General features: G+C 42.2%; 1 protein-coding gene across 6 annotated transcripts in view; it reads right to left on the reverse strand.

Moving 5' to 3' along the window:
• Positions 1-12,757, reverse strand: part of ATG7 (autophagy related 7) — a 333,153-nt gene that overhangs the window by 173,784 nt on the left and 146,612 nt on the right. For all 6 annotated transcript variants that reach the window (XM_068559086.1, XM_068559084.1, XM_068559085.1 and 3 more), the window contains exons 13-16: positions 11,107-11,301; positions 8,005-8,208; positions 6,176-6,291; positions 1,582-1,657 (exon numbers count right to left, since the gene is read on the reverse strand). In XM_068559086.1, coding sequence (XP_068415187.1) covers positions 1,582-1,657; positions 6,176-6,291; positions 8,005-8,208; positions 11,107-11,301 — 591 coding nt within the window. The remainder of the gene's footprint in view (positions 1-1,581; positions 1,658-6,175; positions 6,292-8,004; positions 8,209-11,106; positions 11,302-12,757) is intronic.

Here is a 12,757-nt window from a genome sequence, read left to right on the forward strand (position 1 = left end):
CATGAAATCTGTAAAGGAGATGAGGGCACATCTCAAGGTCAGAAGAAAGGGAAGGAGACATGTGAGAAGGGACGAGGGTGCGGATTCAAATGAGCGCGTCCACAGAAGAGGCTGGCTCTGGGGGACAGCTTCCTCATGATGGGGGCTTATTACAGGGCCTAGTGGGTCCTACTTGAAGTGTTTCTGCAGAAAAGATTAACCCATTCATGTCAAATAAATGCCACCTTGAGTGAGGCAGGTTGGAAAAGTCACATTTGCATGGTGTTGTGTGCTTTACCAAGCCTCGTCATAGACAATTCCGGACACAAGGTAAAGCACCTGCTTTTACTGATACAGAAACAGGCCCAGGGAGGTAAGTGACCTAACACAAATCCATGACAGGTGACGTAGTGCAAGTGGCCCAGAGCAGCGATTCGAAGCAAACTCTCCCAAAATGCAGGCCAGGGCTATTTCCACTCACAAAACCTCATACGCAGCCCTGGTCAGAGTGCCGAGTTTAGGTATGGATTTCGGCATATCCACTACCTCTATGACCGTGGACAAGTAATTTCCCCTCTTCTGATTCAGACCCTCAACCAGAAAATGACAGGGCAGGTGTGCGGGGGCAGAGAGAGAGAGACGAACGCGACCTGCGTGAGTTACCCCGCTCTCTGCACGCGTCTGTGAGTCTGTCCTCACAAGCCCCCAGATGGGACTGTCGGGTGCTCTCACTGCTCCGCTAACTAGAGAGCCTTCCTGCTACAGACTGAGATACGCATACGGAACCCAGAGAAATGATTTCCGAAAAGTAAGACCAGAAAACCTCCAAAAGCATAGTGACAAAAACTGGTGAAGAGGCAACACGAATTTAACATTTTCATTCCACTGCTTTTTTTCTCTCTCACTCTCTATGGGTGGACCTTCCCTATGATGCTTCAGATTCTTTTTCTGAAAAGACACCCCACTGTCTGGTGACACTGTGCACTTCTAATGGTCTTCCCATGCATGCCCAGAAAGGCTTCTATTATTTGGCTTCTATTATTTATTATTTCTTAATTATTATTAAGGAGTCAGTAATAATAAACAACAGCAACAAAACTAGCAGCACCATTTACTGAGGGCTGTGACGTACCAGGCACTGTTGCTGAGCCTTTTCTGTATAACATCTCTCATCTCTACTGCTACCAGCTGAGGTCGGTATTCTTGCCTCCATTTTCTAGATAAGAAAACTAAGGCTCAGATATGTTTAATGACTTGGCCAAGGAAGGCCATCTTAATAACTGCAGGGCTGGGATTTAAGCCGCTGTCTGGTTGGTTCCAAAGCCCGTTCTCTCTTGTTCTACTCCATCGCTAGGCCCCTAGTCAACATGCTAAATGCTAAATCAAGACTCTGGGTAATGCCGCTTGTTCAGGATTTCATTTTGACACCATCCTGCAGAATGGGATCTCCTCCAGGTGCTCATAAGGAACTCCCACTGAAATTCCAGGGAAGCTGGAGGGTAGAGAGGGTGGAGAAGAGGTGGGCTGGGATGACCCCAAATACTTTCCCACTGCACCACTGGGATCGGGTCCAGAGTTGTGGTTTCACTCCCAGTCACTAACCTGGTGAGGCACGAGCCCGAGAGAGGTTGGAGGCTCATTCATGCGGTCGTCACTGCTGCTGGCAATGGCGTAGCCCCTGAGGAAAGGAAACCATCAGAGCTGCTCATTTCATAAAAATCTATGCTTAATTCCTGTGAGGACGATCTGGAGGAGGTCCACATAAGATTTATAAGGATAACCGAAACGCCCCTTGCTAGGCAGCATAAGCTAGGAAAAAAAACCCTAATTTCCCTGGGAGGAAGGCAGAAGAATAGTTTAAAAAAAAAAAAGCTTGTGTTTTAGAGTCAGAAAGACCAGAGCTTGTGAGCACAGGCAAGTTGCTTAATTTCTCTGTGCTTCAGGTCCATCACCTATAAAATAGGAATAAGACAGTTGTGAGAAATGAATTAGGAATAAGTTAGATAAATTGCCAAGTGCAACGTCTGGCTAATGTTAATTCCCTTACTCTGAAATAGTCTTGTAAAACACCGCAGCACATTGTTGAATTGAATTGAAATTTTGAAACAGAAAACGTCCCAACCTTAACTTGCTGAGGTGATGTAAATGCTACCACGATGGAGGAAGCAGAAAGAAAAGCGAGGGACTAATTGGGCAGAACGAATACTCCCTCCGGAATAACAGTCTGATGTTTACTTATGTTACAGAAGAGACGTGACACAGACCCTGGTTTTAGCCTATGACCAAGGCAAATGTGGAAGACAGAGTGGTCAGTGTCAAGGACTCAGAGCCAGCTCTGAAAGATTTTAACCCAAATGCTTCCTGTCAGGGGGCCACAATAAACATAGGTGCCAGGGGGATGACAAAGATGAGAGGAAGACAAAAAAAGCTGCTTATTTTCATTTAGCTCTGAAGCATCTATACTGTTACGTATGCTACCAACATTGTACAGAGGCTGTCTTTTCAACTTCGGAGAAGAACTCTGAGTTATACAGTAAATAGAATATTCATGTTGATTTCTGAGAACTGGAAAAACAAATCTTTCAAAAATTCAATTCTTTCCTGCCTGTATTACAAACAGCATAGCAGAGTGATTAAAAACAGAGTTTGGAGCCAAACTGGGCTGTGCTTAATCCCAGCTTTACTACTTATCAGCTACGTGAATTTCAGCAACTTAGTTATCTTTGCTATGCCTCAATTTCCCCATCAAAAATGGGACAGATAAGAGTTCTTTCCTAATCTGTTTGCTATGAGGATTAAATGAATTACTATTTGTAAAGTGCTTAGAATAATGCCTAGCACAACGTAAGCACTATGTAAGCGTTGAAAATAAGATAAATCACAATGCGTTTGTCACACAGTCAGGTGTAAATACCTGTTTGGCTCCACTCTGCCTTCACTATATCACATTCGACAGCACAGTCTCCAGCGGATATTGAGAGAGTCTTAAGTTGTTTATTAAGTTTTCTTTTGCTTCTCTCTTTTCTTCATTTTCTTTCCTTTCCTTTTCTCTTCTTTTCCTTCCTTCTTTCTTTTTCTAAATTACTGACTCTATTTTTTACAATTAATTTAATTTTTGTCTCACTTTTATTTACTATAAGATGAATTACTTCTGTTGTTTATAAGTCATAAAGTAAGATCTTCTCCTTGCTTGGAGAAGAGAGGGTGCCTAGACCACAATTGTGCTAATTTTTATATCTGTAATATAACATATATACAATGCGTTACACATAGAGACTACCAAAAGGCCCAAGGTCAAGTTGAAACAAAACACACTAGCCTACTCCCTGCCTTCCTCTCACATGCAAGCCTAACCCTATGAGTGCTTAATAAATTAAAAAATATTTTTATAACTGGTGTGGCATTGGGGGACTAAGTGGTCAGGACCAATCCCCCCACTGAGAACAAATGGGAAAGCCAGACAAAGTATACAAACCTCCGTTTGAAAGCATCAGAGAGCTACCACAGTAGGGGAGAATTACAGAGCTAAGGTTTATAAGAGGAGGGAAGCCCACTGAGGTAAACCAGGCATTTGCAAGGGGAGTTTTCCCCCATAAAATGATTGTCAATGTCCAAAAGCAGTGGCCACAAGATCAGAAGCTGAACAGTGATACTCACTGACTCATGAGGCTGATGGGAAAATCCAGAGTTGAGGTCTGCCAATAAGGAGGAACCATGGAAAATATCCCAGGCTTTGGGTTGGGATCATACAGGGGTGCATCCTCAGACTAACGGTGAACCGGAAATAGATAAGCCCTAATTGGATAAAATGTTCTAGGATGGTAGTCCCCTTGGCCTAGCAGTTTGCCAGAAAGAAATGTAAATCACATCTCTGTAATTTTTCAAATATAATGTCCAGTACTCAATCAAATATAGCCAAGAAGATACAAGGAATTGAGGAAATTTAAATATTGATTGAATATGTGGTAATATTAGGGAATTGCCTTTTATTTGTATTTATATGTAAAAATAGTAAAGATACATACTAAAAAGATATATTTTTATGAATGAAAAGCTATGTCTTGGATTTGCTTTAAAATAAGTCAGTGGAAGGAGAAAAACTGTGGACAGTAGTACAGATAAATGATGACTGGTAATTGTTGAAGCTGGATGGTGCATACAAGGTTGTTTCTACATATATACACAAATTGTGTGTGTGTGTGTGTGTGTGTGTGAAAGAAGATATCTATATCTATATATATATCTTTTCATATATGTTTGAAATTTCCATAATGAAAAGGTTTTGTTTTTTTAAAGAAAAACCAAAACCAGGTATATGAGGAGACAATACATAACCAAAAGCCAATAAAAACAATAGACAATAGGAACAGGCTCATAGGAGATCCCATTAATGGACATAACTGATAAGGACTTAAAAGAAAAACATGATCAAATGTGTTCAAAGAATGAAAAAGACCAAAATCACAATTTTAGCAGAGAAGAGGGAACGTATAAAATAAGATCAGATGGAAACTCTAAGAGTGAAACATATAATTATGAAATTTAAAACTCAATGGATGGTTTAAAACATAGACACAGAAGAAGGAAGAATTAGTAAACTGGAAGATAAGCCAAAACCAAATAGCCAGACTGAAGTAAGGAAAGACAAAATTATGGAAAGTACAGAAAAGAGCATAGGCTGATTCTAACATGCAACTGGGGACTCAAAAGGAAAGAATCAAGAAAGGAGCAGAAGCAATGTTTTAGGAGATAATGGCTGAAAATTGTCCACAGTGGGTGAAAAACATCAAGCCATGGATTCAAGGGGCACTAAAAAGCACAATCAGAATAAATACAGAAATAGGTATACAATAATAAATAACAGAATTAGGTATGTATTCCCAACTTCTGAAAACCAAAAACAATGAGAAAATCTTAAAAGCAACTGAGGGTAGGGGAAGAGGGAGAAAAACAAATTGTATCAAAGGAGTAGCAACGAGATACACACCTTACTCCTCAACCAGGATAAGGGCAGCCAGAGACCACAGGAGTACACTCTCAACTTGCTAAAGGGAAATTACCACCAGTCTGGAATTCTGTACGCAGCAAAAATTGCTTTCAAGCATAAAGATAAAAACATTTTTGGACAAACAAAAACTGAAATATCTTGGTCACTAGCATTTCTAAAGGCAATAATAAAGGGTATTCTTCAGGCAGAAGGAAATGCCCTTGGATGGAAGCTCAAGGTCACAGAAAGAAATGAAAAGTAACAAAAAGGAAAATACTAGCAAAATGAAATGAATACCAACTATATAACAATAATAATATCTTCTAGAGTTTAAAATACATACAGAATTTTTTTAAATGAATGTGCAGACAGTACTGGGCGCCTGCCCAATCTATTCTCCACTTCTATCTCATCACAGTTTCATTGAGAGAGGTAACATGCCCAGCCAAAGGACTACATTTGTCCGTCTTCCTTGCAGTTACGAGTGCAAGGTCATGTGATATAGGAGTTTTAGAATCAATAAGTAAGTTTTCCTGGAGAGCCTTTTAAAAGGGGGCAGGCTCAGCTGAGCACAACTTTCATCCTCTGGTCATTCCTTTCCTCTTAAGTGTAACACAGAAGCAACACTGTTGGCAGAGCAGTCATCTTGTGACTACAGGTGACAAGCATAAGGAAGGGAGCTAAGAGTGGCCGAGTGAATGCCAAGGAAACAGTCCCTAATGGCATATCGGAGCCTTTGTACCAGCCCTGGAAGCTGCCTCTGAGCTTCTTGCCGCACGAGAAAAATCAAGCTGTACCCTTTTGGCTAAGTCACTTTAGATGGATCTGTTACATACAGCTAAATGCAATTTCTATCATAGGTGATTCACGTATTGCCTTACAAATGCTCAGGGCTAAGGAGATCAAAACATATAAAGAGAATAGATGCATGAAGGTCCTAAGGCCACTACCAAAATTTTTATCCTTCCTTATTATCAATTACCAATTAACTCTAGGAGAGTTCAGTTCCAGAAGGATGCAGAGATACGGCTCCAAAGATCACGATGACAAGTTCTCCAGGCCAAAGAATCAGACTGGTTTTTTTAAAATCTTGTTTTTTTGAGGATGGAAAGAGCAATAGAATTCTCAGAAAATTCAGACTGAGAAAAGGCCAAGGGAGATACAAAAGCTTTCTTTGTTTAAACACCCATCTCTAAAAGGCAAACTCACCCTTCTGGATGCTGCAAAACGGAAACCATCAATTCCACCGCCAGGGCTCCTGCAATCATGGCCAGTCCCGGACGACTCACAGTGCACTGCTGGTCCAAGGTCCGGTCTCTGGTTGACTACAGAGAAACAGTCACTGACGTGAATGCAAAGTTCTGTTCCGCCCAATGCCAGCTGAGTGAAGCATCAAACTCCTCCACAATAAAGCTCTATCACATACCAGACGCTCACTGTTGGCAAAGATCACTCAGCCTCACATAATACCATTTCTTGCAAGTACCAAGAAAAACAAAATATACAAGTTAGGTAACTAAATAAGGTAATACGCTAAAGAGGGTTAGCAGTTATAAGCAAATTAAAGATGGGGGCCTAGCTGCCTCACACACACAGTGGCATCATGCACTCTTAACCGACTCAACTCTACTGTGCTTGTGAGTTGACAGCCAGAGGCACAGAGAGGAAGAACGTTTGAACAGAGCAAATGGTCCTGCTCTGCCACCGTGACTGCGCTAACCCTCGGAGTGCCCGGGAGGTGGGAGCACTGCTCTGCTGTCCCTGCCATCCTCTGTTTCCATGTGCCCCTCACAGTGGAGGCATCTTGTCACCCTGAGCGTGATCTCAGGGCTTAAGAACAAGTATTTTTGCTACAATGTGGCTCCAAACACAAGCCTTCGTTAGTTCAACCTAAGAAATTCTAATTTTCCAACTCTGGGCAAATTTAAGGGGTTGTTAGGGATAACTTTGAAATTTTTGCCTTATGAACAGATGTAACTTTACTGCAGCTGATCCTTAATCCTACTTGTTGGTAATAACGAAATAACAGGGTCAGCTGTATATTATAACCCATGATGGTGATAAAGCCACCCTTCTTCACATAAGAGGATATTTTTTTCTTTATACTGGGAAGACACAAAAGCCAGTCATCCAAAAGAGGTGTAAATTAGTAAGGAACAAGTTTTAATAGATGGTGAAAATGGAGGGGAGGGTACAGACAACACCTCTGCTTTGTTTTACTAGAAGTGATCGCCTTTTCTGATGAAAGACCATTCCTGCTCACCCTGCTTCCATGGCAGCATTAAGAACATAGAACCTTACGTTGGAACAGTGTAGTGCTTGCTGCTCAGAGCACTTCCATGTTTGAACCACCGTGCACTGTTAATAGTCAGGGAAAGTATTCGTCCCCCCCCCGCCCCACTGGGGTTGGCAGATAAAATACAAGATGCCCGGTTAAATTTGAACTTTAAATAAACGACAAATAATCTTTTAGTATAAACAGATCTCGAATATTGCATGGGACATACTTATACTAAAATATTATTCGCTATTTACCTGAAATTCAGAGTTAACTGGAAATCCTGTATTTTGACATGCTGAGTCTGACAACCTTCTGGGCCTCAGTCCCATCCCGCAGAAGCACAGGGAGCCTAACAGACTTATTTGGAATTATCCCGTGAGGCAGTGTCCAAGCCTGGACTGCAGTCTGGGTCTTCAGACTCCTCATTTAACGCCCTCTTCACTAAGATACACACAGGATACAGCGCTAAGCGCTGCCAGGAACCAATCTAGCCTGCAGTTTCCTTGCTGAGCTTTCCATAAAAATGGTTTGTTGCTGCGTTTACATTGGTGAACAGGGAAGAGCTGTACACAGTTGATGATGCCAAACAAGGCTCACAGAGGGATAAGGCCATGCCCCGCCCCCTCCCAAATGGAGAATTTTTCTCTTTGTTAAAAGACAATATCTGAATAGTCGTAAAGGAAAGAACTGGGTCTCTCCACTCTAGTGGGCAAGACGGTTGTAGGAAATATTTGGAATAACAAAGAAATCCACTTACATCTCCCGGGGCCACCACATCATTGCAGAAATAGCAGCCAAGTTTGTAGCCAGGGATGTTGGCAAAAAGTGATGGGCCCAGGAGGTCGGCAGGTGCCACAGGGCGGCTGGGACACAAGTCCCCGGCTCCCTGCTGCTTAGGCTTCTTCAGGCCATGTCTCATGACAACAAATGTGTCAAATCCCAAGGCAGCATTGATGACCAGCTGTGAGTTTCAAGGAATAAAATGCTAGAGTTAAGAGACACATATTTTAAGCCATGGTTAACTTCATATTTGGTCCACTTAAAAAATTTGTTTTATAAGTGTTTGCAATAAATGTTTGCATATGACTATAATTAGATTCTAGAAGCTAATGTTGGTAAAAGTTACCCAAGACTGAGGGCTTATTAAGTGCAAAAGACTTAACAAGTGATTAACATAAATTATCTCATTTGGTTTCATTTAAAATTCCCAGCAAACATTTCCTATTGACAGATGAGGATACTGAAAGTCAGAGAGGTTACTTCTATAACTTGCCCAAGGTCGCTTAGCTGGTAAAAGGTAGGTGTATAAAACTGTCTTGATAGTTCTCAAACCCATTCTTTCCAGCATTATGCTGTCCTCTGTCATTTCTACAGAGATTTTTTTTCATAATAGCTTTATTGAGATATAATTCACATACCATATAATTCACCCTCCACATAGGATTTTTTTTTTGAATATTTTCTTTCTTTCTTTTTTTTTATTAATTAATTAATTTATTTATTTTTGGCTGCATTGGGTCCTGGTTGCTGCGTGCAGGTTTTCTCTAGTTGCGGCGAGCGGGGGCCACTCCTCGCTGCGGTGCACGGGCCTCTCATTGCGGTGGCCTCCCCCGTTGCGGAGCATGGGCTCCCGGCGTGCGGGCTTCAGTAGTTGTGGCTCGCGGGCTCTAGAGCGCAGGCTCAGTAGTTGTGGCACATGGGCTTCGTTGCTCCGTGGCGTGTGGGATCCTCCCAGACCAGGGCACGAACCCCTGTTCCCTGCATTGGCAGGCGGATTCCCAACCACTGGGCCACCAGGGAAGCCCCCCACATAGGTTTTTGAGGACAATTTTTTTCATTTATACTGTAAGAAATTCTCTTAGTTGTAATTTAACTTATTCTCCCAAATTTATGGTTAGACAGAAAGCTGGAAAAAAATCAAGGAAAACCGTACCAGAAAAGAAAACAAAAATCACTCACAATCTCACAGCTCAACTACTATTAATAGTTTGAGGTATTTCCCTGTTATTTTCTCTCTTTCTCTCCCATTCCCTTCCTCCCTTTCTCCCTTCTTCTTGCCATCCTTTGATAAACATAGATATCTTTACATATATAAACATAGTTGATAAAAAATATATACAGTATTATATCTTGCTTATTTAACATAATGTGGTATTTTCCGTGTTATTAAAATTCTTTGAAGACATAACCGTGAACGGCTGCATACTATTCCATCACACATATGTACCACGATTTATGGGGTTGACCAAAAGGTTCGTTCCGTTTTTTCCTTAAGATGGCTCTAGGAGCACTTAGTTGTCTTTAACGTCATTCGAAACGATTTTGTTAGACTGTATGTGACAGCTGTCATATCAGCATGCGTTTAAAAATAGACTTATCAAAATTGGTGAATTTTCTGTGTAGCCATTTTAATATTGAAGATGGAAGAAAAAACCAACATTTTCAGCATATTATGCTTTGTCATTTCAAGAAAGGTAAAAACGCAACCGAAACGCAAAAAAAAAGATCTATGCAGGGTATGGAGAAGGTGCTGTGACTGATCAAATGTGTCAAAAGTGGTTTGAGAAGTTTTGTGCTGGAGATTTCTTGCTGGACGACGCTCCACGGTCAGGTAAACCAGTTGAAGTTGATGGCGATCAAATCGAGACATTAATTGAGAACAGTCAATGTTATACCACGCGGGAGATAGCCAACATACTCAAAATACCCAAATCAAGTGTTGAAAGTCATTTGCACCAGCTTGGTTATGTGAATCGCTCTGATGTTTGGGTTCCACGTAAGTTAAGCGAAAAAAACCTTCTTGACTGTATTTCCGCATGTGATTCTCTACTTAAACGTAATGAAAACGTTCCGTTTTTAAAACAAATTGTGACAGGCGATGAAAAGTAGATACTGTACAATAATGTGGAACGGAAGAGATCGTGGGCAAGCAAAATGAACCACCACCAACCACACCAAAGGCCGGTCTTCATCCAAAGAAGGTGATGTTCTGTATATGGTGGGATTGGAAGGGAGTCCCCTATTATGAGCTCCTTCTGGAAAACCAAACAATTAATTCCAACAAGTACTGCTCCCAGTTAGACCAACTGAAAGCAGCACTCAACGAAAAGCATCTGGAATTAGTCAACAGAAAACGCATAATCTTCCATCAGGATAACTCAAGACTGCATGTTTCTTTGATGACCAGGTAAAAACGGTTACAGCTTGGCTGGGAAGTTCTGATTCATCTGCCATATTCACCAGACATTGACCTTTGGATTTCCATTTATTTAGGTCTTTACAAAATTCCCTTAATGGAAAATTTCAATTCCGTGGAAGACTATAAAAGGCACCTGGAACAGTTCTTTGCTCAAAAAGATAAAAAGTTTTGGGAAGATGGAATTACGAAGTTGCCTGAAAAATGGCAGAAGGTAGTGGAACAAAAGGGTGAATACGTTGTTCAATAAAGTTCTTGGTGAAAATGAAAAATGTGTCTTTTATTTTTACTTAAAACTGAAGGCACTTTTTGGCCAACCCAGTGTTTAACCCTTCAGTTCTTTTGGCCCTTGAAGCTGTCACTGACCCAACAGTAGTGAATGAGGCAAAATCTTTGCCCTCTTGGAGCTTACATTCTATTGTAAGTAGAGTGTCCCTTCCAGTAAAGGACCTCACAGGGTGGTTATGAAAATTAAACAGTAAAGGGTAACAATTATGCTGGATGATGGTGCATAAGGCAGAAACAGTCTCTGGAGGAAGCCCTCTTGTACCAGGTCACTAGGCCACACACAAAGCACCCTCTGCTCTGGAGGGGGCGGATTGGGTACACTTCCCCCCTGGGGAGGTGATGCATTAAGTCACCACCAGAGGACCCACACTCTACCTTTCTCTTGCTCGCGGCGATGACGGCGGGCAGCCATCGGCTCTCCCGGGTGTCCATCAGCAGGAACACGACATCATGGCCTTCGACGAGCTGCTCCAGCCGCTCTACATCCCTGCGGGCCTGCTCCAGGGTGACGCTGGAGAAGTTCACTGGGTGTCCCGGCATGGGGATGCTCATGTTGAACCCTCTGGCGTTCTGGGGACACACCAGAGAGAGGGGGGTCTGAAGCAAAGGGACAGGCGGGATCTCAGAGCCCGCATCTCCCGGTCGCCGCAGGCGTGCACGCACAGTCGCTTACAGCCTGAAGTCTCTCCGTCACGACCACTCTGCCTTAGCCTTCTGCTGCCTGTGCCCCCAACCCTCTTCACCTCTTCAACCTAGACCACCCTTTCCTGTCACCCAGGGTCCCTGAAGCTGGACAGAGCAGCAAACAGAGACGCACGGATCCTAGTTCCAAAGTGGGTGGGGGGGCACTTCCCATGTGAGAAAAGGTGAACACTGGAGAAAACTGTGTACCTTTGGCTCTTTCCTACAATCTGAGGCCAAGAAACTTCATCAAAATGCCCTCTGCCTGCCTAAGTCCCTCCATCCAGCCAGGCTGTCTCTCCCCACTTGTTCCCAAGCTGCCCTCCCCTCCACTTCCTTATGGTAGAATACCTCCAAATGGGATGTCAGAACAAAAATAATTTAATAAATTCATGTAAGATTAGAATGACTGCTAGTCTTGCCTGAATCTTCTTAGGGGTATACGCACTAAAAACAAACAAAACCCTCAAAACCAAAAAACTCTACTTGCTGCCTTGAACTAGAAAACTGACTTAGGAGTGTATAGATATTTGTTTGGGGGGTGGGTGACAGCTATGTGTGGTAGTGAAGCTTCATTTCCTGTCCAAAAGCAGAAGCTGCCCAGCAACCTGGGTTCTCTTTGAGTGTGGGGACTCAGGATTTCTCATGGGGGCTTTAGAACAGCTCTATAATTTACCTTTTGTCCCCTGCTGGCTCCACAATGTCTTGGCAGATGAATTGTGAGTCACAAAGGAGTGCCAATGGGCTAAAAAGTGTCTGCATGCAATAAATTGGGACAAACACTTCTTTCTGAGACCACAGTCTTTTACTACATATTGTTCAGTGTCTGAAGAGTCATTTTATATAGTCTATCCAGGTGCAGAACGTTTAGGTGCATAATGGTAGGAGAGCTAGTCTATCAGTTACTCTTCAGGGTTGGAAGCAGATGTCCAGAGCTGGGTTTTAAAACCCCTAGTGTGGCTCCACAATCCTACATTTTATTGCCTTACCTTTGGGGGAAGAAAAATGGTGACTTCAAATAGTTATTTGATTTATTAAAGTCAGGTTTTTTCCTATTCAATTAATTCAACCCCAGGATTAGGCATGGTATTTGTAGCCAAGCAGTTCTTTTCATGTCTTCTTCACTTAGGACTAGCCTTCTGTCCATGGCCTGGTGTAAGGAGGGTGATGAGTAAATATTTGTTGAATGAAAATATTAACAATATTGATTGTTGAACACTAAGTTGAACATACAAAGAAAATTACATAAGCCTGGCTAACCAATAAGTGAAACAGTTTCACAAGTACTTTTCACGAACTTGATGAACTACACTAGTACTTAGATGCATTCTGTGTTATCTATTAT

This window comes from Eschrichtius robustus, chromosome 12, assembly GCF_028021215.1.
Source record: "Eschrichtius robustus isolate mEscRob2 chromosome 12, mEscRob2.pri, whole genome shotgun sequence".
NCBI classification, from domain to species: domain Eukaryota; kingdom Metazoa; phylum Chordata; class Mammalia; order Artiodactyla; family Eschrichtiidae; genus Eschrichtius; species Eschrichtius robustus.